At 54.1% G+C, this 26,796-nt stretch overlaps 2 protein-coding genes across 2 annotated transcripts in view; both read right to left on the minus strand.

The window, feature by feature from the left end:
- Ppp1r37 (protein phosphatase 1 regulatory subunit 37) overlaps positions 1–15,422 on the minus strand; it is a 31,938-nt gene extending 16,516 nt beyond the window's left edge. The window contains exon 1 of the mRNA XM_051162534.1: positions 15,198–15,422. Coding sequence (XP_051018491.1) covers positions 15,198–15,414 — 217 coding nt within the window. The 5' untranslated portion in view covers positions 15,415–15,422. The remainder of the gene's footprint in view (positions 1–15,197) is intronic.
- A 3,543-nt stretch (positions 15,423–18,965) lies between these two features.
- Positions 18,966–26,200, minus strand: Gemin7 (gem nuclear organelle associated protein 7). Its single transcript, XM_051161915.1, has 2 exons — positions 26,106–26,200; positions 18,966–19,365 (listed from the first exon to the last, which is right to left on the minus strand). The coding sequence occupies exon 2, from the start codon at positions 19,353–19,355 to the stop codon at positions 18,966–18,968; it is 390 nt and encodes a 129-aa protein (XP_051017872.1). The 5' UTR covers positions 19,356–19,365; positions 26,106–26,200.
- Between the last annotated feature and the right edge of the window lie 596 nt (positions 26,201–26,796).

Raw genomic sequence — 26,796 nt, forward strand, 5'->3', positions numbered from 1 at the left:
ATTCAGACTGTCCACAGCAGCTGACTGTTTGCCTCATGTGGTCTTTGGGAGGAGCTCTTCGCCAGCTGCACACAGTTTAATTCTGGGGACCCTGGAGAGGGGATAAATCCAAGAAGGAGGCTGCTGCTCCCCCATTGCTGTTGAGGCAGCTTGCCGAGAAAGGAAGATTGGACTTGCCCCAAGGACGCTGATGACGCTAACCAGCAGGAAGAAGCTAAGGAGAACCCTGCCCTTTCCCCGCTAACCTTTCTCTCCTACCTGGTGTTGGGGTGTGGAAGAGACTGGGGTGAAGAAGGAAGGTAGAGGCATAAGGAACCCAATAAAACCCATCTAAAAAGATGTGCAGCACACTTCTCTAAGCAGCAGCTCTGAGCAGGGTAAGGGAGTGTGTAGTGGACAGTGACCCATCACGCCTGGGCTCCAGACACTGTCCGCTCCCTCTGCCAGAGGCCAGCATGGGCAGCAAAGCGCTCACAGCTCTAGGACAGGGCTGAGCTTGAGGCTTCCGTTCTGACCCACATTCAACTCCAGTGAGAAGTGGAACCCACACCTCCTCCCCGAATCCACACCTCACCAGGACACGTACAGCAGCTATGGGGCGATGCTGGAGTGTCTACAGACGTCCCCCAGTCAGTGATGGGCCTCAGTGCAGCCTGGGAGAGCCAGGACGCCAGAGGGCAATGGCTGGGCCTCTCACAGATGCTCAGGGCAGCACAGGGCAGGTGTCCTGCTAAAGAAAAGTCGGGTGGGACGGAGGAGGCACAGAATGGTGGCAAAGGAGCCCCTTGTGCTGGGGTCACGTTCCAGCTGAGAGTCAAGAATTTCACACAACACAGGAGGCACAGGCCAGCTCAAAGGGTAAAGGCGCTCACCAGCCGAGCCTGACAACTGGAGTTCAATCCCCAGGACTAGTATAAAGGTGGAACGAAAGCGCGGCCTCCACAACGCTGCCCTCTGCCCTTTCCCTGCGGACCACAATGTGCGCTCCATAACATACTACAGCGCCCACACGCTGTGCTAGCAGGACTGTAAACGCTACAAAGAAAACAAGTCACCGCTGCCTGTGCAGAACTCATCTTTCTTTACACAGTGCTGCGTTTTTGTTTTGTTTTGTTTTTCGAGACAGAGTTTCTGTGTGTAGCCCTGGCTGTCCTGGACTCACAAGAGATTTGCCTGCCTCTGCCTCCTGAGTACTGGGATTACAGGTGTGTGCCAATAGTGCTATTTTCAATAAGCATGTGAGAGCAGCAAGGAACCTGTGTGTATGACTCTACTCCTTCACAGCTACAACCCTGCAATTTCAGGGCTCCCTTTACAGTGGCCATGTCTCCCTCCCTGCTGCAGTTTTCATGACCTTGGGTTTACCTTAGCAGCCTAGGAGCCTACCCAATGCACCCCAGGAGCCATGCCATTAGCTCATCACCAAAAAAAAGCAAGGAGAAATGGAGGCCCTTTAGAGATCCTTTCTCTGCGTACCCTTGGAATGATCTGTCCTGGAACTCTGTACACCAGGCTGACCTTGAACTCAGAGCTCTGCCTGCCTGTGCCTCCCAAGACCCTTTCAACCCACCAAACATATGAATGGCTACTGCTAATTCTTTTTTTTTAAAGACATTTTCCGCCCCCCCAACAGGGTTTCTCTGTATTAGCCTTGGGTGTCCTGGACTTGCTTTGTTTTTTTGTTTTTTTGTTTGTTTTTTGTTTTTTAAAGATTTATTTATTATGTATACAGTGCTCTGCCTGCATTATACCTGCAGGCCAGAAGAGGGCATCAGATCACTGATGGTTGTGAGCCATCGTGCTTGCTGGGACTTGAACTCAGGACCTCTGGAGGAGCAGTCAGTGCTCTTAACCCCTGAGCCATCTCTCCAGCCCTGGACTTGCTTTGTAAATCAAGCTGGCCTCGAACTCACAGTGATCTGCCTGCCTCTGCCTCCTAAGTGCTAGAATTAAAGGCCTGTGTCACCAAGCCTGGCATAAAACTTACTTTCTTTTTTTAATTCTGTGGCCCTGTGTGGTGGTGTATGTTTTTAATCCCAGCAATCAGAAGGCAGAGGCGGTCAAATCTCTGAATTCAAGACCAGCCTGGTGGTTTACAAATCAAATCCAGGACAGCCAGGACTGTATTACACAGAGAAACCCTGTTTTGAAAAACAAAACAACAACAAAAAAATTCTGCGTCCCTCTTTGTTGGTACGTGGATCCCACATGACTGCAGGTGCCTTAAGAGGGCAGCGGCTTCAGGCGCCTCCTCCTCCCCGCAGGTGGTGGTTAAACTGCTTAGAAGCCCATTAGCGTGGTGCTGGAAACTGAGCATAGGGCCTCTGGAAGTGGAGAATGTGTTTTTAACCATTGGACCATCTCTCCAGTTCATGTTAAAACACTTAAAAGTTTTGCCAGGCCATGGTGGAGCATGCCTTTAATCTTAGAGGCACCAACAAAATAAAATTTATGGTATGAGTTTATGTGCCCCACAAACGTCAGAAGAATGTGCCAGATCCACATATAGAACTGGAGTTACAGGCGGCTGTGAGCTGATCCTGTGAGTGCTGGAATCAAACCCAGGTCCTGCTGGAAAAGCAGCCAGTGCTCTTAACTGCTGAGCCATCTTTCCAGTCCCTAAATGGTCCTCCTCAGTAATCTGGGTCACTCCCTGTTTCCTGTAACTTTCCCAAAGCGGCAGGGACTAAGCCTGAGGCCTGTGTTTGCTAGGCAAGTGCCCATCACCAAGCTATATCCCCAGTCCATTTGTTTTTCAAAACAGGTCTCACTATGTAGCCCTGGCTGGCTGTAACTCAGATCCACCAGCCTCTGCCCCAGTGCTGGGGTCAAAGGCATGCACACCACATCCACCCCAGTCCATTTGTACACTAGGTTTAGAGACAGGGTCTGGCTGAGGTACTCAGGCTGGCCTGGAACTCAACTCTATAGGCCAGAGAGGTGCTAGACTTGTGATCTTCTTGTCCCTGCCTCCCGAGCAGCTGGACCTCAGGCCTGTGCCACCAGCCCTGCTCATATTGTTGCAGGCTTTGTAATGTGTGTGTGACTCATGCTGTCCCTCAAGTCATTCAGTAATGAATTAGTGAGTACTTGTGTCCTTTAGTTCCTAAACAAGTTTCTCAAGGGCTGCTGGTGTCAACTGGTTAGGGGCTGAGGCAGGAGGATTGCAGAGAGCTTAAGTCCAACCTGGACTACAGAGTGAGCCTCTGACCCCAAAAGCCAAAACCACACACCTTCCAGAAGACACCAAAATTCAAGTAGCATTCACTGAGCCAGTGAAGACAGCAGCACGAAGGCAGCATCACTCTGCTGCCCTGATGACCAGCCTCAGCCCTCAGGGTCTCTGTCCAGAAACAAATGCTCCCACCTGACACCTGGTAAAGTCATCTACTAACTGGCTCAAAACCCACCTAGGAGGGGCACGAAGACGGAAGGACAGCCAGCAGCCAACGGGAACGGCAAGTCAGAAACAAGTGAGCAGGTCACACAGTCCATGATGAATTTTATTTTATTTTTTCCATGATAGATTTTTAAGTGTGCTTTTTTGCTTTATCTTTTGAGAGCGGGGTAAAGCTCTGTAAACCATAGCAATCCTTCTGCCTCAGCCTCCTGAGTGTTGGAATTACAGGCGTGCACGACCATGCCTGGCTGAGTCCTGAGTTTTGTTTTGAGCCGATCTCATATAGCCCAGGCTAGCCTTGCTTGCTCCTTCTGTCCCCCTGGTCCCAGATGTTGGCGTCACGGACAGAGGCTACTATGCTTGAGCTTTCGGTCATACTTTTTAACAGATGAGAAGACAAGGTTGGCCTGGTGGCTCACGCTGTGAGTTCGAGGCCAGCCTGGTCTACAAAGCAAGTCCAGGACAGCCAAGGCTACACAGAGAAACCTTGTCTTGAATAAACAAATAAAAATAAAAACGGGAAGAGCACATGAGAAGGTGGTTTTGAACTTTCCTACAATAGACCAGCAGTCACACCTGCATCTCTGGGAGGAACAACACCCACCTCACAAAAGCCTGGCACCCAGAACATAAGCACATGTATCCATATCTCCGACAAAAAGACAACATAGTTTATAATTGGGCAAAGAGGCAAAGGCCATTTCTTCACAAAAGATAACCAAGTGTTCAAAAACCATGAGCCATCAGAAAATGCAAATCAAAACCACAGTGAGCACAAGAGCCATGGCACACACCTGCAATCTCAGCCCTCTGCAGGCGGAGGCAGAGGATCCACTTAGGAAAGCCAACGTTCCTATAACAGAGTTTGTTTGATTTTTGTTTTTGAGACAGGGTTTCTCTGTGTAGCCCTGGCTGTCCTGAACTTGCTTTGTAGACCAGGCTGGCCTTGAACTCACAGAGATCCGCCTGCCTCCCCAGTGGTGGGATTAAAGGTGTGCGCCTGGCTACAAGAGACTCTTAATACAGCACCAGGGAGGCAGCCTGGGCTTCACACAGAGAAACTGTCTGTGGGGGGGGGGGGGAACACACCAAAAAACAAACAAACAAAACAAAAAAAGACTTACTAGAACAGGACATAACACAGTGAGATGCCTTTCATGCCCCAGGGCAGAATCACAATCAGAAGTGTGCTGCCAGCGTAAGGCCACAGGGCAGGTATGGAAGGCTCTGTAGCCATTCATTCCTCAAGCAGTTCTACGGCTGCCTTTTTGCCCCCAAGTCCACTCCTGGGGAGTTGAAAACTCACCTCCTTAGTGGAGGAACAGGCTCTGACCTCAGCTCTGGCCCTGTTTGGGCAGGATATTAGCATATGGATCCCCACAGGGTGTGGTCAGGCCCAGGAGGAATGTACTGCTCACTCACTAAGGTGAAGGGGAGGTGCAGGGAGAGGGGGTTACAGGACAGGGCTGAAGGTGAAGAGGCTTCTATCCTACAGGCGGGCAGGGGGAGCTGCACCTGTGTCCTACAGGAGGGAGGGGGAGCTGCACCTGTGTCCTACAGAAGGGCGGGGGGAGCTGCACCTGTGTCCTACAGGAGGGCGGGGGGAGCTGCACCTGTGTCCTACAGAGGGCGGGGAGCTGCACCTGTGTCCTACAGGAGGGCGGGGGGAGCTGCACCTGTGTCCTACAGGAGGGCGGGGGGAGCTGCACCTGTGTCCTACAGGAGGGCGGGGGGAGCTGCAGCTGTGTCCTACAGGAGGGCGGGGGGAGCTGCACCTGTGTCCTACAGGAGGGCAGGGGGAGCTGCAGCTGTGTCCTACAGGAGGGCGGGGGGAGCTGCACCTGTGTCCTACAGGAGGGCGGGGGGAGCTGCACCTGTGTCCTACAGGAGGGCGGGGGGAGCTGCACCTGTGTCCTACAGGAGGGCGGGGGGAGCTGCAGCTGTGTCCTACAGGAGGGCAGGGGGAGCTGCACCTGTGTCCTACAGGAGGGCGGGGGGAGCTGCAGCTGTGTCCTACAGGAGGGCAGGGGGAGCTGCACCTGTGTCCTACAGGAGGGCGGGGGGAGCTGCACCTGTGTCCTACAGGAGGGCAGGGGGAGCTGCACCTGTGTCCTACAGGAGGGCAGGGGGAGCTGCACCTGTGTCCTACAGGAGGGCAGGGGGAGCTGCACCTGTGTCCTACAGGAGGGCGGGGGAGCTGCACCTGTGTCCTACAGGAGGGCAGGGGGAGCTGCACCTGTATTCTACAGATGAGACAATGGTTGAGTTTGCAGAACCTCCTCCCAGAGAAAGGGCTGGAACCACGCACAGTAGTAAAGGGCCTTGAACATACCTTGTTGCGGTGGGCCAGCACCCTAGCAATATAGAGCAGATGACCTGTGTCCTGGCACCTCAGTTCTGAGCTGCATTTCCAGCAGAGAGGTAGGACCAGAGGGAGGCTGGGGGCGCACCTTCTGTGGGACAGGGGCAAGCTTTTCTTGACCCATGCTGCTGTCCCTGGGGCCACTGAGACCAGCACCATGCACCACTTCCTTCCCCCACTGCCCTATCAAGTTCTGGCTGAAGGCACGCGTGGTGCCCTGTGGTACGGACTTTGGAAAAGCAGTAGTACCAGAAAAAATGTCCTCTGGCCTCCTGACATGTGTCAGGCAGGGGAGAGCATCAGCAGATCTACACAGAGCTGCCATGGGAGCCCTCAGAGGCCAGAGCCAGCTGCGCACACAGGGCTATCAATCCAGCCAGAGGCCCGCGGGCCACTCCTGCGTAGTCAAGCCTTAAAAGGAAGCTGGTGGTACAGGGCGAGGGGAGCTCAGCAGCAGCCAGGGAGCAAGGCAGGAACGGGGCCTCCAGACCTCTGGGCTTTGGTATGGGGTGCAAGTGTGATCTGAAGTGCAGGGAAGGTAACAGGCTGCTTTTCAAGACCTCCAGGGCCGGGGTGAATGACGGCTGGGAGCACTCAGGATGGTGGGGGGCCAAAACACTGACAGGACAAAGATATCAAGCCCCAGTTCCAGAGGCACACCCCGAACCCCAAAAGTTGGAAGGCTAAGGCAAGAGGATCTTGAGTCCCAGGCCAGCTGGGTTATAAAGTTAGACTGTCTCAAAACTAATAGAAGGGCCAAGCAAGTATGGTGATAAAGCCTGTAATCCCAGCACTCAGGAGGCAGAGGCAGGCAGATCTCTGTGAGTTCGAGGCCAGCATGGCGTGCAAACTGAGTCCAGAACAGCCAAGGCTACACAGAAAAATCTTGAAAACCCAAAAAAGAAAGAAAAAAAAAAAGCGTGTAATCCCATCACTTGAGGTGTGGACCAGAGGATTGATTGGGCGTTCAAGGTCATCCTCAAGCTACTTATTAAAGTCTGGAGCCACCCAGGACACATGAAGCCTTACCTTAAATACAGACAAATACACACATGAAGGACCAAATGTGCTCATACACTTACGATCCCAGCAGGAAGCCTGCTCAAAGTTTGAGGCCAGCCTGGGATATAGTGATACCCAGTGTGAAAAACACTAAATAAACATACAGAAATGGGAGAGCGGAGGGAGTGGGGGGCTGATCACCCTGCCCCCAGCCCTGTTCTGATCCTAAGTGCTCCAAGGTGCCCACAGACACACTCTGTCCCAAGTCCTTCAGTTTCCCCAAGCGCTCAGGCCTGTGGCTCCTCCAAGGAGCCAGAGGAACAGGATGGTGTCCCCCCTGCAGCTTCAGGCCTAGTGGGGGAAATGGACCCGAACAAACTGGTGACCAGGGAGTGAGGCCAGGGCTCTGTCTGGAGACTCAGAGAAGGTGGTGCATCTGGGCCGACTGGGGAAGGTGAATAAGGGACCAGAAAGGGAAGAATCAGCAGGGGCACCTCAGTGGGGTGGGGTGGGGATGGGGCGGGGCATCTGTGTGGGCTTCCTCCTGGAGCACCAGCCCTGAGACCTGACGGCCACTGGCACCCCAGCTGAGTCCATACCCCTCTTCCTGCTACTGTGAAGGTGACCTAAGTCAGTAAGACAGGCAAGACTTGGTAAGGTGGAGTCTATGAGAGCTCTGAGTGTCCTCCTTGCTCCCCGTCACCACCAGCACCACCACCTTCACACGCCACCTGGTTTGGGAGGCTTGCTCTCATCTTCTGCAGCACCACCCTTCCCTAGCCCCTCCCTTCTCTCTGAGGAACAGGCCCCAGTGGTACTTTGCAAAGCAAAGGGATGGCGGCCCAGACAGCGCCTTGTAACTACAAGGCTGACAGCTACAGGGAAGGAGGGTGGCTGTGAAATGACCATGAGTCCTGAATCTCAACCTGCAGCTTGCAGGGGGGCCACCCACCGAAGCCGAGGGAGGCCGGCCTGCTGGGATCACTAGCCTGCAGGCTCCTGCTGGGAAGGGAGAGGGTGCTGAGCCAGTCACATGAGCACAGCTAGCAGACACTTCCCAACTGCCGCCCCCAGTTCAGGAACAGTTCCTGCAGCTGCCTGGAGAAAGGGAAGGGAAGTGGAGACAACGTGTGAGGCTGACTGTGCACCACCATCATCCAGCTCTGCCAGGATGGAGGACAGGTGCTACGAAGGGCTACAATCTCCGAGGAACCTGGCCTTCAAGCAGCTTTCCCAATGTGGAGAAGAGCACCGCAGCACGGTGGGCCACCCCACAGAAGGGCGCCGCAGCACGGTGGGCTGCATGCATGCTTCCCTTTGCCCAAAGTCAAAACAATCTGACGGGAAACTGAGCAGACATTCTGCCAATCAGGGGAGCAGAGGCATTGGAGTTCCTATCCGAGGCCGTGCATCCTGGGGCGCGGAGGAGCTGACATCACCTGCAGGCAGACTTCTCCTGACCACAAGTCACCTGCTGTCTTCACAGCAAGAGGAGGCAGAGACGGTCACTGCACTCTAAGGAGTCACACATGCTTAGCCTGCATAGCATACATGTTTGTTATAGAGCCATGTCGTCCTCAGCCCACAATCAAATCAGCTCCTGAGGGAAATAAGCTACCATGCCACGGCCACCAGGCAGAGGGTGGTCACTGGGTCCCGTGCTGCCTCTGGTGCTACTGACACTTTTCAGATGCAGAACGAGGCTCACCTCAAACTCCGTATTTTCCTGCCAGGGACCCTTGACCCAGAACTGCTCTAGAGTAAGAAACTTCCTGGATTGAATAAGTGACAAGATATCAATATTACCCAGGATTCTAAGTGACTTGAGGAGACTGTGGAGTTGCCTGAAGAGGTAATGTGGTCTCTAAAAGCAAAAAGCCCCCACGGGCTTGGGAGGGCTGGGCTGGATGGAGATCAAGAATGAACTAATGGAGTGATGGGAAGGCCACAGAGAGCCTGGGAGTGAGCGTGGGTGGGCACCAGGCACCTCACAGGTGTAACAGCTCACCAGCCATGGCTCAGATCAAGGCCAATTGTTGCCTGAGGAGGCACTTACCTAGCTTGCAGGAGGCCCTGGGCTCTATAAAAAATAAAATACCAGGAATGGTGGCTCCTGCACACAGCGCTGGAGGATGAAGCCGAAGGGTGGCAGTGTGTCTGCGCTCAGCCTGAGCTACAGAGTGAGTGCCACACCAGCCTGGGCTACGGTGTGCAGCCCTGCCTCTAATGTGACCATTGCCTCATGGGCAGATGTGATCGTGCACCTTTAATCCCAGCACTGAAAAGACAGAGGCAGCAGGATCTCTGAGTTTGAGGCCTTCCTGGTCTACATACAGTTCCAGGCCAGCCATCCAGCCAACCATAGAGAGGCCTCTTAAAAAAATAATTTATGCTGGGCGGTAGTGGTGCACGCCTTTATTCCCAGTACTTGGGAGGTGATCTCTGAGTCTGAGGCCAGCCTGGTGTACACAGCGACTTCCAGGACAGCCAGGGCGACACAGAGAAACCCTGTTTTGAAAAACAGAACAAAGCTGGGTGTGGTGGCGCACGCCTTTAATCCCAGCACTCGGGAGGCAGAGGCAGGTGAATCTCTGTGAGTTCTAGGCCAGCCTGGTCTACAAAACGAGTCCAGGACAGTCAGGGCTACACAGAGAAACCCTGTCTTGAAAAACCAAAAAAAAAAAAAAAAAAAAAAGAAAAACAGAACAAAGCTGGGCGTGGTGGCGCATGCCTTTAATCCCAACACTAAGGAGGCAGAGGCAGGCGGATCGCTGTGAGTTCAAGGCCAGCCTGGTCTACAAAGCGAGTCCAGGACAGCCAAGGCTACACAGAGAAACCCTGTCTCAAAAAAACAAAAAACAAAAAAGAAAAAAAGAAAAATAGAACAAAAGTCTACACATACACATGTATGTATATACACACACATCAACACGAACTCCCCACAGCCCATCTCCCATCTCCTCAGGTGCTTCTGCAGCCTTGCTCAGCTTCACCTGTGACCTCCCTGGCTTTTTTCTGTCCTGCACCTGTCTGTCTAGCTGATTCTGACATTAGTCCCCCACACACCTGTCACTGCTCTATATGAGGCTGACCCCTAGCACTTATCAGACATCCCTGACGGACCCCAACCTCTCCCCGTGGGCCTCAGCACCCAGCCTAAGTGCTTACTGGTCACTCTGGGATCTTCTGCCATATTCTCCCTGGTGACTTAGCAACTAAATGAACCAGGTAGGAATGACTGTTGCTGTCACCTGTGCAGCAAGGCTATGCAGCAGTATTACAAAAGTGTGTCCCACAGGCCAAGGGTGGGGACAAGCAGCTGGCAGAGGACAGAGGAGCAGCCCAACCCTCTTGGGACTTTGAAGCTGTCCAGGAGCCAACTTCCTCCTGCATGGCAAAGGTCAAGGCCCTTTACTGTCTCTTACTCCTGCTGCTGGCCTGCAAGACCATGACTGCCACCTCAGAGTGTCACAGCTGACTGGCCTAAGTGCACTTGCCTTGGGCCCTGCAGATAGTACAAGAACAGCAAGTACAGGCTCTAGGAGCAGGCCACCTGGGTCTTCCTGGCAAGTGTGTGACAAAGGCAGATAAGTCACTTCACCTCTGCCTCTAGTCCTCCCAGCCAGATGCAGGCCATGGGGGGTATGGGGATGAGGGGGTGGGTAAGGGGTGGGGGGGAACTGAAGAAAGGTTAGTATATGTGGGCACTTGGTCATGGAGAGTAGGGGCCTGTGTACACTGAGGTCACCCAGAAAACACACTGCAGCCCTGGCACCATGCTCTACTGCAAAAAGTTGTGGTCATCACCTAAGTTCTTGTGGTCACCTGTGTCAGACATGCCAGCACTCCCCTCTCTGTGCACCTGCATGCAAGCAAAGGTCACCCTGCAGCACAGAAGAGCCAAGCTAGAGGTCAGGACAGCTGGGAAGGTCTTTCCCAAACCAAGTCCTGGAGGCCTGCAGCAGGCCCAACCCAGGCCCGTGGCTCCCAGATCTTAATCCTCTTGGAGCCATGCCCCGGGGCACTATCTGCTCAGGGACTGTGCCCAGTGCCAGCTCTGAGGGTTTCAGTGGGGCTCAGGAGCGTTGCCAACACATGCCTGGCACCTTGGAAGAGCCCCATCCTGGCACAAACTGGATTAACTGCCCTAGAGCTTCCTCCCAGAGGCCACCACAGGGCATCAGGTCTAAACCCTCACCCCCTTCCCACATTAGTCCTCAGAACCAGCCTGGAATTAAAGCAGGGACCTATCTCCCCTTTGAAGTGGGGGCAGCACAGAAACACAAATCAAGACCACCTGGGTCCGTGGGCCAGAGAGCGGCAGCTGGCCTAAAGTCTTCAGCTGGCTTGTGGCAGGCCCACTCTGTTCCCAGTCTGGGACCTGGTACTCTGACAACCTGTCATGTTGGTGGCCCCACACCCTCCACTTAGTTTACTCAGAGGCTGGACAATTTGCCCACAGACAGGGCTGGGCCTGGAGGAGTGAGCCTGAGCGAGAGTGGGGGGGGGGGGTCACTGGCAAGCACTGGGGAAGTGCTGCGAGGCATACTGGGGGGGGGGGGGGAGTGACAGCAGCAGATGCGGACTGTGCTCCCCACTGGACCCCACCATCACCACAGCTGCACTCTATGCAGACAGACAGAGGCCATGGCCCTGCCCTGCCCTACTCGCTGTGTTGTTGTCGCAGCCCTCCTAGAGCTAAGAGATGTGCTTTTTCTACCTGTCAAACCAGTTTCTGGAGTAAAGAGCAGAGCAGTGCCACTGAGGACAAACAGTATGGCTGTCCTCAGCATGGCTGCTGCCCCCACCAGCCTCTCCCCTGATCCCAGGTGGCCAGGGATGGTCACATGTTGGAATGACACAAGAAATCTCCTGGTGGGCAGCCCCAGGACTCTGAGTGAGAGCTGGCCATCTGCCACTGGCAGGCTGCAGGGTGGGGAACAGCAGGGCAGGCAGTATCATCAGTGTCATGTGCTTGGATCACAAGTCCCTCTCTCCCACAGCCTGCCCTGCAAAGCCCAGAAGCTAGCAGTGCCTGCCGAGGCCAGCTGAGCGCTTTCTTGCGGTTTAGTCTGAAAAGGTTCTTGGTTCCTGGAAAGAACTAGGGCCAAGGGAGGGCTGGCCAGCTCCCTCTCCAGCACCCGCACGCCCAGTGTGCCTCTTCCACTCACGACTTCTACCACCTCCCTAGTCCCCAAGTCTCACTTTCCGCCAGCACACCTGCCTCCAGCTCCCAAGCCATGGCCGTCCCATCCTCCCAGACACCCTGGTCAAGTGCAGGGGCCCCCCAAACTTCCCCCTCAGGCCACTCACACTGCTACAGGGCTCCAGGTGGGGCTGAGGAAATTGGGACTGAAAAGGCCAGGGTCAGCTCCCACTCCTGTTGGGGCCACCAAGGAGAGGACAGATAACAGAACACCATTGGCTCTGGTTTGACAAGGAAACAGATGGCCCCTCAGAGCAGCTCACTTCAAGGGGCCCCCAACGCCAGGGCCCTGCAAGGCCTAGGGGTGGCACCTAGAGCTCTAGACACCCCAACCAGCACCTCCCCCCAGAATGAGGCTGAGTGAAGGCTGGTGCCGCAGGCCCCTTCAGAGTGCTCTTTACTTCAGCACGCCCAGCCAGCCAGCCCTTCCACCTGCTTCCCTGACAGGAATGGATTTGAGACAACAGGGTCCCTCAATTCAGACCCTGCAATGACTGTCACTTGGGGCACTGCGTGGGGTCATTACTCTTCCACGAGGCCCATATACCTCCATGTTGTACAGGTCTCACAGACCAACTGTCACAACCACCTGCTGCCCTCGATGCAGGCTGGACCATCCTTCAGAGACCCCTGTCTCTCAAGCAGGGCTCTCACCACCTTCTGAGCCCGTCCAGCTTCTAATCCCCGACAGAGGCCCCAGGCCATGGGCACTCCTGCTGCCCTCCTGGGCAAATGTCCCTGTCCAAACTGGCCACCTTCACGTTCACTCCTATGGCGGCCAAGTCTTCAAGCTCACTGGCGGCCCGCAGTCATGGCCGGCTCTCTGTCCTCTCCTTTAAACGGTGAGTCCTGTGTAGTCCCTGCTGTGACTCTGGACAGCTGGGGGAATGACAGTCTCCTCAGCCTGGGAGGAGACTGTCACCCTTACCTGCACCTGTCACCCTAACCAGTAGCAATCCAATTAGCCGCTCTACTGGACAGGAATTTACAAGAGCTGTCTTGTTTAGTGCCTACAACTGAGGAATTAGCACCTCCATTTGCAGACAAAAACCAAAAAACAAACATGGAGGCAGGTGGGGGGAGTGGGGTAGGGGGTAGGGGAGGGAGGGACGAACAGCTTTCTCAACAGCCAACTCTTGCAGGGCATGGTGGGTCCTGCCTGTCATCCTAGAGCTTGGAGACAGGGGCTGATGCAGGAGGACTGTCGTGCATTTGAGGCCAGCCTGGATTACACAGAGGTCTCCAGGACAGCCTGGGCTACCAAATTCAATCCCAACTCAAAATAAATAAATAAATAAACAAATAAACAAATAAATAGACTGCAGAAGGCTATAAGTGCATGTGTGGTTGTGTGTGTGTGTGTGTGTGTGTGTGTGTGTGTGTGTGTGTGTGTGAGACAGTGCTTGCCTAGCAGTAAGGAAGCCCTGGGCTCCACCCCCCACCCTGCATAAAAAGAGTGTTAGCATACACCTGTGATCCCAACATTCAGGAGAAGGGGCAGGAAGGTCTAAAGTGCAAGCCACCCTTAGCTATACATAGTCTATGTTTCGTGACAGCTTCAAAAAGCTTAGATTTAATTTGGAAAATAATAAAAGGCTTGGCCCCTTCAGGAAAACCATAGGTCAGAAACTTGGTCCAGAACTACATCCAACTCTCCAAGTGCCCTCACTTCCAAACCTCCATCTGACCCTCCTCCTGGAAGGTTCTCACAGTCCGCTGTGGCCCTATCCACAGAGCAAGCTGCCTTCATAATCACCACAGACTCAGGAGGGCTCCACCTCACCAGGCACTGTTCACATGTGACTTCACATAGTCTCTAGTGGACCCTGGCTATTGCTCCTGCCCCTCACTTTGAGGCGGAGGGGTGGTGGTGGGGTGTCTGAGGTTCAGGGGGCGGGTATCTGAGGTTCAGAGGGGGGATCTGAGGTTCAGGGGGGGGCTAGGTAACTTCTCTGCAGTTGCCAAAGAAAGTACATGGAAAAGTCAGAATCTGATCCAGATAGCCTGCTGGCTTGCCTTTTTCTTTCTTTATAAGCAAACAAGATTTCCCCACAAAGCTCAAGCCCACCGTGCATGCCCACTCCACCATCCAGCCTTGGCCTGTAGGCACTGACCGCAGCTGCATACAGCCACACCACATTTCTTATGGCCACCCTGCTCCACCTCGCCCCGTCCTACTCTGACCCCTCCACACTGGACACCAGGCTGCTGCCAGGGCCCAGTTGACTCTTCCTGTCCTCGGTACCAGTTCCCAGAAGTTCAGAACCCAAAGCAGACCACCCAGCCCCTGGCTGGCTCCCCAAGCCGAGTCTAAATTAACCTTGGTCTCTTTGCTAATTACTAGCCAAACTGGCATTTATGGCAGGCTCCCAGTGTATCATTTCCTGCAACCAAGCCCCCCCCAAAACCCCCCACATACATCAAAGCCACCGCTGCCCACAGCCTGGCAGTAGTGTCTGTCTGTGCTTCTACAGAACATGGCCAGTGGGCGCCCTGGATTCACAGGCCCTACCCAAGCAAAACACAATTCGGCACAGAAACGGAATTGACCTGTGCCCACCTTCCCTCCCCCCCCCCCCCCCCCCCGCAAACCTTTCGCCCTGGTGGCCATTGAAGCCAACGCACTCCTCCAAAGGCCCTACCAGTTCCACCACCCACCCAAGCTTCTCCAACCGGCGCGGGTCTATAGATCTTTCCATCTACCCAAAACACAAGCCACCTGACTTTTGCCTTCTGTTGACCAGAAACGCCTGAGTGGGTAACATCCCCCAAGTCCTCCCCCCGTGGGAAAGGGAGACTCCACGTTCTCCTAATGCTGAACTTGAACGTCTCCACCCAGCCCGGGTTTATAGGCGGTCCTCCCTCCAGCCAGAAGAGCAATGGACACAGGCCACCCTTTGCTTCGAGGTTTGCAGACACGCAGCACCACTCCCGCCACCCCGTGGACCCGGACAATTACCTTTTTCTCCCCCACCGTGGACAGGTTCTCCCTCTCCCTGGGCGAACCGGGAACTCAAACTCCCAGACAAGGTGGAGGGTTTGTGTAGCGCCTTTCCAACTCTCCCGCCAACCCCTCTCCGCCTCCAGCTCTAACCTAGACCCCGCTGTCTCCTGAAGTCGCCAACGGGTGCCATCGACGGCGCGCCAACCTGCGTGCGGCTCTACGCCGGCGAGGTCCCCACCCGGCCCCTCGGCTCGGCCCCCGCGACCCTCGCCGCCGCAGCTACCGTGTCTCCAGGGGTCTTTGGGCTCCACAGCTCCGGACACGATGTCCTCGTCCGACGGGAACGTGACGCGCTTGGCTGCAGCCTTGAGGCGCCCGTCGGCCGGTGGCGAAGCCGCCGCGCTGGGAGACTCGGCTTCGGTGGGGGCCTCCTCGGAGTCGGCGTCCGCGTCGGCGTCCGCGCCCGGCCCGGGCGGAGCCTCCTGCGGCGGGATCTCCATCGCCGCCGCCGCCGCCGCCTCCTCCTCCTCCTCACGGGGGCCCCGGGGACATGCCCCGGGCCCCGGACTCGTCTCTCCGGGTCCGCCCGCCGTTCCGGGGCATCGGCTTCGCCGCCGCCTCAAGCGCCGCCTCCGTCCGCTCCGTTCGTCGTCTTCGTCGCCGCTGGGAGCCCCAACGCGCCTCCGCCGAGCTCCACGGGTACCTGCTCGTCCGCAGCCACACTTTCGCTACAGGCCGAGGCGTCCGCCACGTACCGAGAAAAGCCTAACGCCGACTCAACCTTTTGTTCTGAGAGAGTCGTCTCGAGGGTGACACGGAGACGTGAACAAAGAGCAGCAGCATCCACGGGAAAGAGAAACGTGAGCGACGAATCTGCAGAGCCAGAACTGCAGAACACAGGGGCGGGGCCAGACGAACGCCGTCTCCCCGGGCAGCACGCATGCGCGAGTCTCAGCCGCCCCGCGGGGGGCCCCCCCCCCCCCGCCGCCCTCAGCCCAGCTGTCAACACTCAGGTTCCCGCACATTCGTCACGAGCCCAAGTAATTCGGGAATGAATTCGCTAGAAACCGTGTCACCGGAGCCCGTGAAAGGGCTGTCAGCAGTTAAAGCCATCTGAGTTCGATACCAGAGACTCACGTAAAGGTGGAAGGAGAGACTCGCCTCCACACGATTTCCCAGCACCTTGGGAGGCAGAGGCAGGCGGATCGCTGTGAGTTCGAGGCCAGCCTGGTCTACAAAGCGAGTCCAGGGCAGCCAAGGCTACACAGAGAGACCTTGTCTCGAAAAAGCATTAAAAAAAAAAAAAAAATTGTCCTCTGATCTCCATACACGCACCCACAAGAGGTAATGAGAAATTTAAAATATAAATTGAGAATCAGAGACATTAATTTAAAAAAAAAAAAAAAAAAAAAACTACCTGCCGGGCATGGTAGTGACACGCCTGTAATCCTAGCCTTGGAGAGGGTGAAGCAGGAGGTTGCGAGTTCGAGGCCAGGCCGGATTACATAGGGAGCCTCAGACCAACAACAGACACTATAGAGCGAGACCCCGGCGGGGTTAGGGCAGGAGCGGGGAGCCGGGCAACGGGATGGACAAGCCCGAGAGCCCGGCTCAATGTTGGATGAGTTCGTCCAAGTGACAGATGAGACCTCTGTCCACTTGAGAGTCTCTAGCTTTCCATTTGCAGACTTTAGCTCCACCGTGTCTCATGACACGTCAAATGCAAATTGCAATATTAAAACGGACGAGTGGGGGGGGGTATTCATGAACGCGACTGGGGGGCGCGGGGAGAGGGGGGACGCATTCCAAAGGAGAGAGATGAATCAGCGGACCCAAACCTGAGCTAGCGCAAACCACGCCTCCAAGGGGATCGCTTCCATAGCTCAGGATTCGTTCCAGCACTTTCGCTCCGCCTTCTTAGCCCATCTCCGACCTGCCGGTGGCGCAAGAGACTGAAACCATAAAAGGAGACTTGGGGAGGGGCCAGCGCGCCGTTGCCAAGACGACTGGAGCGCCGGGCAGGGGCTGGAGCGAGGCGGCGGCGGTGTGCAGTATGGCAGCTGTTAACTCCTTCCCTGGTCACAGTTGCGGCTAACTGTACTCGGGAGACTAAGAAGCACCAAAAGCTCCTTATAATTAATGCAAGTCTTCGCTCACAGTTTGAACTTGAACTAAAAGGCATTTTCACTGGTTTTTGTTTGTTGACAGGTTCTCAGGATACCCAGGCTTGCTAACATAGGCACGACTGGCCTCAACCCCGGTCTCCTGCCTCTGCCCCCCGCGCCCCGCTGGGACTGCAGGCGTGCGCCACCACCGCCCGGCTGGGAACTGCTTCTCAATAACCTTCTACCCAGAGATTTCTAGTGACAAGGCTCTGAAACAGGTGACATAGACTGCCCCCCTAGGAGGTTGGAGCACACTGAGGAAGGGTCAAAGTTCACGCTAAGCACCAATCTGCGGCGTTTACTCCTAGGCACTGTCACAGAGTGTGAACACCATCACCACCCCTCAGTCTCCTGCCTTGGGGAAAAGAAAAAAAAAATCTGCTGGTGGTTGCAGAGGCCCCCTTCACCCAGAAGGAGCCTAGGATGCACAACCTTGTAGCCTTCCTAGTACAAGGCCATCCTTGTCCACCTCAAAATAAACTGAAGGGCCAACCCCTTGATGTGCAGGGAATGTCAGCCGTTTTGGGAGGACACCAGGAGCAGTGTTTTATCTGGCCTCCGCATCATCATGGCTTTTAACCTGATACAACAACCCTACTAACTTTTGAATACTACTACTGCAGGGGGTGGAAAGACAGCTGGGCAGTTAAGAACACTTGCTACTCTGTTCCAGAGGATCTGAATTCTGTGCCCTTGTCTACGAGCTCACAAGCACCTGGAGCCCTGGCTCCTGCTAACTGAACACCCTCTTGTGACCTCTTGTGCATAGCACCTACATTAAAAACAATTAAAACAAAACCACGTTAAATGTGGCACCATCCTCCATGGGATACAACTAAAAAGATAAACAGAAAGGCCAAGTATGGTGGCCTCACCTGCAGCCTGCACTCGGCTAAGGCAGGCGGATCATGAATTCCAAGACAGCCTGGGCTACATGGCCAGATCCTGTCTTTTTAAATGGACTGGGGTGGAGCTGGGCATGGTGGCGCACTCCTCTAATCCCAGCACTGGGGAGGCAGAGCCAGGCCGATCGCTGTGAGTTTGAGGCCAGCCTGGTCTACAAAGTGAGTCCAGGACAGCCAAGGCTACACAGAGAAACACTGTCTCAAAGGAAGGGGGGAAAAAAAAGAATCCTGGGCCATGGCAGCCCCAATTAAAAAAAAGAGAGAGAGAGAGACTCGGGTGGGCTGGAGAGATGGCTCACCAGTTAAGAGCACAGGCTGCTCTTGCAGTGGACCCAGGCCTAACTCCTAGTGCCCACAAGGTGGCTGACATCTCTAACTAGGTTCGTCGGACCTGGCGCCCTCTTCTGGCCTCAGCCAACACTGCATGTAAGTAGTACACAAGACATCTATGTAGGCACAATACCCACAAACAAAATATTAAGAATGTAAAAAAGCAAGCTAGAGCCAGAGTTCCTTGAATGATGGTTTCTTTGGCAGGAGGGGAAATAGAGAAACTGCATCAGAGGCTCAGTTTTGTAACCTCTTCAGTGCCTCCTGTCTCCAGCACCCCAGCTACTGTCTTGGAACCTCCCTCCACACCCCAGCCTTAGGACCTTATTTCTGTAAAGTTCAGTTTTGTGAGGCAGAACATTGCTTTCTTTTTCTTTCTTTTTTTTTTTTTTTTTTTTTTTTTGAGAGAGAACAGTACTTTCACCAAGAAAGATCTAGAATGTCTGAGGTTGCATAGGCTGGCCTTGAATTTACGGTCTTCCCACCTTAGCCTCTTGAGGGCCAGGGATTATCAGCAAGCAGCCCCAGGTTTGGAGTTCCTGAGTTCAAAGCCAGAGTTCCCTGGAGTTTGTTTTGGAAACCCAGGAGGGCACGGAGAGCTGTATGGCGTGGGCCACTGCAGCAATCCTGCAAGGCACGCCCAGGCAGGCTTCACAGCTGGAAGGTGTAGGAGATGATGTCGCTGCATCGAAGCAGGGCCTCAGCCTGCACGCCAATGGGCGTCTGCAGCTGGGACACATAGAAGTTGGCTACATCCAGGTCCGTGGCCCCAAACTGAGCGGTTACATGCACACCCTCGTGCAGTGTAAAGCTCACAGGGTGCCCCACCATGGCTAGGAGGCTGCGGAGGTAGCGCTCCCGGAGAGAGGCCCGGGCCTGCTGTTGCTGTGACTCTGGGGGATCTTGAATACAACCTCCTCCGACTTCTGGCCTCAGTAGGGTCCTTCGTCCGTCGGGGGCAAAGCCTCGGCTGAAGCCATCGGGGCCCCGAGGGAGGCGGAGCACCGGCACGGGCACAGGGATGGTCAGCTGGCTCTGCATGGCTCAGGCTCTGGGAAGAAGATGGAAGGGTTAAAGCCACACACAGCTCCAGGAGGGAAGGGCCCACTGTGCATCACCCGCACCAGTCCTCCCAGCTCCACCACAGGGAATTAGGTCAGTAGGCTGCTGTTACATGGTTTTGGAGACAGGGTCTTCCCATGTGGCTCAGGCTGACTGCGAGCACACAGGCACCCTAATGTGAGGTGCAGTACACGTATTGACACCATATGCAGCTCCTCTGCCTTTGCTGTTGCTTTTCCTTGTGAGAGGGTCCCTAGCCCAGCTGGGCCCTGAACCCTGTGTAGCCTAGGAGGACCCTCCTACCTCCCTCTGGCAGGCTTGCTTCACCACATTCTGTCGATGGAAACCAGGGTTCTCTACTGACTGCATTCCCAGCCCCTTTTGTGTCTTTTTTTTTTTTTTTTTTGGTTTTTTCGGGACAGGGTTTCTCTGTGTAGCCTTGGCCATCCTGGACTCACTTTGTAGAACAGGCTGGCCTCGAACTCACAGCGATCCGCCTGCCTCTGCCTCCCGAGTGCTGGGATTAAAGGCGTGTGCCACCACGCCCGGCTTCGTGTCTACTTTTACCATAGCTTTATTATAGCTCTGGCCAAGTAACCGCCAGAATAGCCCAGTCCCTCCCGAATCCAGCCTCACTCAGCCAGCCAGCCAGCCAGGTCCCAAAAGAAGACAGCCTGGGCTTCGGGAGACCCTGTCCAGGAACAGCTTAGAGTTTGCAGTATCTTGGGTGTTTTGTTTTGGATGCAGTTTTGTGAGTGTGTCATGATACAGATATGACAGTAAAGGTCGGAGGACAACTTGTAGGAGTCAGTTTTCTCCTCCAGTGCAGTACCAGGGACAGGACCACACGAAGGTTGTCATCTGGGGGTGAACACCTTTACACTGAGCCATCTTGCCTAACCTTTTGGAGGGATAAGAAGGACACAGGAGGGCTGGAGAGTTGGCTCAGTGGTTAAGAGCACTGTCTGCTCTTCCAAAGGACCTGGGTTCGATTCCCAGCACTCACATGGCAGCTCACAACTGTCTGTAACTCCAAGATCTGATACCCTCACGCCAATGCACATAAATTAAAATTAAAAAAAAAAAAAAAGGACACAGGAGGGCCTGGAGAGATGGCTCAGTGGTTAAGAGCACTGGCTGCTCTTCCAAAAGTCCTGAGTTCGATTTCCAGCAACCACATGGTGGCTCACAGCCATCTGTAATGAGATCTGGTGCCCTCTTCTGGCGTGCAGGCACACATGTGAGCAGAATACTGGATAAATAATAAATAAATTTTTACAGCCCAGCAGCAGGCCTTGGTACTTGCTGCTGAGTCTGACAACCAGAGTTTAGTCCCTGAACCCACATAGTTGAAGGAGCGAACAGAGTCCAAAACTTGTCCTCCTGACCTCCAGGTACACACTGTGACATGCACCCACACTCACAGGTAAAAAACCAAAACAGACAGACATCTAAAGCCCCAGCGTGACCCCAGCTGAGGACCTCTCCCTCGCCACGGCAGTTATATGAGCATTGCCGCCCTCTGGCCTCCTCTCCCCCCCTCTCTGCCCATGGACTACTCCTAGTACTCCTGAGTGGGCCAAAGGCAGCCTGCCATAGGATACTTGCATTTACTGCCTTTCCCTGGAGACACGGGAGATGCCAAGTTCACTTTCCTCCCTCCCCTCACTGATCCATCATCATTTTTTCTTTCTTTCTTTTTTTTTTTTTTTTTTGAGACAGGGTTTCTCTTTGTGGCCCTGGCTGTCCTGGACTCATTTTGTAGACCAGGCTGGCTTCGAACTCACAGAGTCTCTGCCTCCCTAGTGCTGGGATTAAAGGCGTGCGCCACCACGACAGCTCCATTTTCATCTCTTTTTGTGGTTTCAAAGCACTATAGCCCACATTGACCTCAAGCTCACTGTGCAGCCCTGGCTAGCCTTGAACTGCTCACTCTCCTCCTGCCACCTCCCCACCACTGGGATATTAGGATATTTTACACAGTGCTGAAAGTCAAATCCAAGACCCCTCACTTGCCAGGCCAGCACCAGACCACAGCTGGGTGGGAGGTGCTGCATGATTTTAATCCTAGTACTCGAGAGGCAGACGCAGGGAGATCCTGGAGTCCATGCCAGCCTGACCTACAGACTGAGGCCCAGGACATCTAGGGCCACACAGACAAACCCTGTCTCTGAAAACGAAAAAGAAGTAAGCAATACAGAAGGAAAACAGGAACTGTCCACGCTGTCGTATAAAACACCCGCCTCCCCATGAGGTCATGCTAAGGTGCTCCGGCTGGTCTTCAACTCCTGGAGTCATGTGATCCTTCTCCCTTAGGCCGCAGCCCGCCAGCCCCTTGTCCCATCTGTCCTCTGCAGCAGTGTGCTCCTGACGGGGTGTTTCTCCAGCCCAGGAGTCACAGGCTAGGACTGTGTGCCTCACCAACTCTGGCTCCCACTGGCCTCTTGACACAATCAAAAGAGTCAGCAATGAGGGGGCTGGAGATGTGGCTCAGCCACCAAGGGCACTTGAGAAAGTAGGTTCGATTCCCAGCTCCTACATGGTGGCTCACAACCATCACTAATTCCAGCTCCAGGGGGCCCAATGCCCTCTTCTGAACTCCTTGGGCACCAGGCACTCACATGATACACAAACATACACGCATGCAAGACACCTATACACATTAAAAATCTTACTAAAGAAAAGTGGGGGTTCAGAAGCCGGACTGGAGTGCAGTTCATCTACATCTGGGAGATGGTCTCCTAGCCTGCAGGACGCCCTGGCTGTGAACTCCAGCACTACACAAAACTGGCTGTGGGAGCAGACACCTGTAAGCCCAGGCAGGAGGATCAGAAATTGGAGGTCATTCTTGGCTTCGTAGACGGTTTGAGGCCAGCTTGAGCTACATGAGACCCTGAATCAAAATAGGCAGGGAGGCGGATCGCTGTGAGTTCGAGGCCAGCCTGGTCTACAATGCCAGTCTAGGACAGCCAGGGCTACACAGAGAAACCCTGTCTTGAAAAAACAAAACAGAAAGAGAGCAAAGAGACGACTCAGAGGGTCTGGATGCTGCCAGGCCTGATAGCCTGAGTTAGATAGGTCAGACCCCACGGTGAAAGGAGAGAGCCAACTCCTTAATATCACATAAATAAATAAATAAATGTAGTTTTAAAAATCCCTGAGTTCCAGACTGCAGCCAGAGTTGCATAGGGAAACCCTGTCTCAGGAGGGGGGAAAGGGAGGAAGAAGAGGAGGAGGAGGCTCGGCACACATAAGTGTGTGGGTTTATTTGGGGTAGATGTGACTGCAGCACGTTGCCTTGCAGCCTAGGCTGGTTTCCACTTGGTGATCCTCCTGCCTCCGTATACAGAAAGCTGGGATTCCAGGAGAGCTCTGGAATTCCATGGGAGTACACCTCACCTAGCTTTGTCTTTATTCTGTAAAGATCTGGGCTTTTGCCCTGCATGATGGCGCATACCTTTCTAAGCCAGTGAGTGCTCGAAGAACCACCTTAAATCTCCAGCCAGAGTTAGATGGAGGACCAGTGGGTGAGCCTTGGTTACTACAACAGGAAAAAACTAACATCAGAATGGGATGTGGGGGTACATGCCTAGAACCCTGACAGGCTATAGAGGTTGAGGCAAAGACTTACAAATGCTAGGCTAGCCGGGGGTGTGGTGGCGCACGCCTTTAATCCCAGCACTCGGGAGGCAGAGGCAGGCGGATCGCTGTGAGTTCGAGGCCAGCCTGGTCTACAAAGTGAGTCCAGGATGGCCAAGGCTACACAGAGAAACCCTGTCTCGAAAAAAACAAAACAAATGCTAGGCTAGCCTGAGTTATACAATGAGGCTCATTTGCTGGAGCAGACATGAGGCTAGATATCACTGTGCTGGGTCCAGGCTGGCATGTGCCAGAGGAAGGCAGCCAACTGGAGCTGCAGCCGTGGGGCAGTTACTGGAGCAGGTGTTTCCTCCTGGCCTTTCCTGGCAACACAGCTGGGCCCTGAATGTTCTGGAGACAAGGTGGGAACATTTATGAAAACAAAAAACTGACTTAAGAGCTGAAAGTAGGGGCTGGAGAGATGGCTCAGTGGTTAAGAGCACTGGCTGTTCTTGGAGAGGTTCTGAGTTCAATTCCCAGCACCCACATGGTGACTCACAACCATCTATAATGAGATCTGGTGCCCTCTTCTGGCCTGCAGGTCTACATGAAGACAGGGCACTCATACATAAAATAAATATATAAATCTTAAAAAAAACAAAAAAAGCTGAAAAATGGCTCAATTGGTGACCAGTGCTTGCCTAACATATAGGGGGCCTAGCATTTCATCCCTAGTACCATTTAAACAGGGGTGGGGTGTACACGCCTTTAATCCCAGCACTGGGGAGGCAGAGTCCAGGACAGCCAGGGCTACACAGAGAAACTCTGTCTCAAAAACCAAACCAAATAAAAACAAAACAAACAAAAAAACAGGGCATGGGCCAAGCCTCGTGGTGCACACCCTTAATCTCAGGGCTCAGGAAGCAGAGGCAGGTGGATCACTGAGTTCAAGGCCAGCCCGATCTACAAAGTAAGTCCAGGGCAGCCAAGGCTACACAACAGAGAGACCCTGTCTTAAAAAAAGAAAGAGAGAGAGAGAGAGAAAGACAAAGAAAGACAGACAGACAAAAAACAGGGTGTGGAGATACACCACACTCAGGTGAAGATGAAAAATTTAAGGATATTCTTGGCTACAGATCAATTTAGAGGCCAGCTTGGGCTGCAAAACCCCCTGTGTCAAACACAAAACTATTATGTTCCCCTCTTTGGGAGGAAAAGCTAGGCAGTGGTACGAGCCTTTAATTTCAGCACTAGAGAGGCAGAGGCAGGTGGATTTCTGAGTTTAAGGTCACTCTGAACTACAGTATGAGTTCTAGGACAGCCAAGGCTATACAGAGAAACCCTGTCCCAAACACACACACACACACACACACACACACACACACACACACACACAGGATTTGATAACAACCAGGAAAAGTATGTCCTAGAAATTAATTACCTATATTCTTGTTTGGCCTGACCTTAGAGCCTTTGATCCAGAGACCACGGATCCCCTGCCCAGAGGTTATAGCCCAAACCTATCCATCCCAATCCCTGGCGGAGTGGCAACACTTCACAGGGCCCTTCCTTCTTCCCCCACCCCTGCTGCCTCACTAAAAAACATTAGATTATATTCCTTTCCTTTGTTTGTTTGTTTTGTTTGTTGTTGTTTTCCAACACAAAGTTTCTGTGTGTAGCCTTGGCTGTCCTGAAACTCCACCCGTAGACCAGACTAGCCTGGAACTCAAAGATCCTCCTGCCTCTGCCTCTCCAGTGCTGGCATTGAAGGCGTGCGCCACCACTGGCCAGCTCGATTAAACTCCTAAAGCTAGCCACCAAGGTCTATGCTCTTATTTGGACATTTCTTCCTCCTGAGGTTGACCACTAAGGTCCAGCTTTCAAAGTATTGAAGTCCACCAGGCTTTCAATCCACGCCTTTAATCCCAGCACTCGAGGAGGCAGAGGCAGGTGGATCGCTGTGAGTTCAAGGCCAGCCTGGTCTACAGAGCAAGTCTTGGACAGCCAAGGCTACACAGAGAAACCCTGTCTCGGAAAAACAAAAACAAACAAACAAAAAGTATTGAAGTCCAGCAATCAAAAGCTTCTTTGGCTCACCTAATTAAAATTAAATACCACAACAGACCACAAGGTTTCCCCCTTGTGCCTTTATAAACTGCCATGGCCTATGGGTCACATCTGTCCCTTCTGTCCAGAGGCAGTCCTTTGTCCTGTAGGACAAACACTCCTTCCCCTTCCCCCTTGTTTTCTATCTCTTGTTTTTGTCTTTTATTCCCTGCCCTCTGGGGCAAATAAATCTCCTTTATGCTGAGCCTTGGTCTTGGGATTCCTGAGCAGATACTTTTCCTTTCAGCCTTTACTACAGGGAGAGCTCTCCAGCAGCCTGAATTATATTGTGGGGAGGAGTTGTTGGGGGGAGGGGGGAGAGCCCGGGAGGCCAGAGAGGTAGAGCTCAATTGAAAAAGTACTTGTACAGCAAACAGGAAACAGGGTCCCATCGCCAGTTTAGCATAAACTGTGTGTGGTGGTGCAGGCCTGTCATCCCAGCCCTTGGCAGGCGAAGGCAGGGCAGAAAATTCAAAGTTATCCAGGGCCACACAGGGAGTTCAAGGCCAGCCTGGGGCTACTGTTCTGCCCGGGGGTGGGGGCTAGGGAGGAGAGGAAAAGAAAGTCAAAGGGAAATGATCCATTTGGAGGGCATTACGGGAAGTCTACCTTGCACTACGGAGATACGTAATTGGCCGGGCTTCCAGGCTAGCCGACAAAGCCTAGCGTAATTAACCAGGTTTTGTCCATACTCACCATAAGGTAACTATCCACTCCTCCCCGCCCCGCCAGGCAAATTCCCTAAATGAGGCCACTTCAGAGAGTGAGCAGCCCGAGGGCAGCAGGATCTGTTGCCGCCTTTGCTCCCACGGGCAGGTCAGTTTCCTTCAAATTCCTCCCAGTCGCCCAGCGTCCTCCCTCCCTTTCAAATGCTAAGTGTGTCCTCCCGCCCCGAGGCAACCACCTCCCACCCCACCCCACCCCCGCCCGTCCTCAGAGCTCCATCCTCCTCCTCCTCCTCCTCCTCCTCCTCCAGGTCGTCCCTTCCCCATCCCATCGCGTGTGGCCGACAGGGCGGACAGCCCACGGTCCCCGCGAACTCACCCAGGCCTGTCGCTGCAGGCGCTGCACTTCCGCCCGCGCCGCCGTGCAGGTCCCGGCAGGCACGGAGCCCCGACCGCCTGGGTTCCGCCCGCGCGGTCGCCGCATGGGTCCGGGTGGGCACCGAATCCCAGGAGCCTAGGTTCCGGCCGCGCCGCCGCTTCCCCCACGTGTTCGCTGGCCGCTCCTGGGTCGCTGGACCCGCGCTGGTCTGTCTTTGCCAGCCTGCGAGTTAGGAACGTCTATGATGCCCACATCAGGGAGCACGAAAATGAGGTTCAGAAAAGTGGGCATGGTTGCTCCCAGGCTGGGATTCCCCTGCGCTCTCTGGGGAGGTGAGGCAGGAGGACTGTCAAAGTTCAAAGCCTGACAACTTGAGCTGCAGAGTAAATAAAGCTCTGCCTGAAAAAGGGAAACTAAAGGAATGAAGAGAGGGAGGGAAAGAAAGAAAGGGGGAGTAAGGAAAGGAGAAACAAATAGTGGCTCACACCCGTAATCTTGGTTTTTCGAGACAGGGTCTCTCTGTGTAGCCTTGGCTGTCTTGGACTCACTTTGTAGACCAGGCTGGCCTCGAACTCTCAGCGATCCACCTGCCTCTGCCTCCCGCGTACTGGGATTAAAGGCCTGCGCCACCACGCCTGTCCCTCAATCTAGTCTTAAAAAAAAAAAAAAGACTATGAGCTTTATTTAGGAA

This window comes from Acomys russatus, chromosome 19, assembly GCF_903995435.1.
Source record: "Acomys russatus chromosome 19, mAcoRus1.1, whole genome shotgun sequence".
In the NCBI taxonomy this organism is placed as follows: Eukaryota; Metazoa; Chordata; class Mammalia; order Rodentia; family Muridae; genus Acomys; species Acomys russatus.

Coding starts and splice junctions, on each gene's coding strand:
- Gemin7 (XM_051161915.1), bottom strand. CDS start 19,355: ATGCAGAGCCAGCTGACCATCCCTGTGCCCGTGCCGGTGCTCCGCCTC.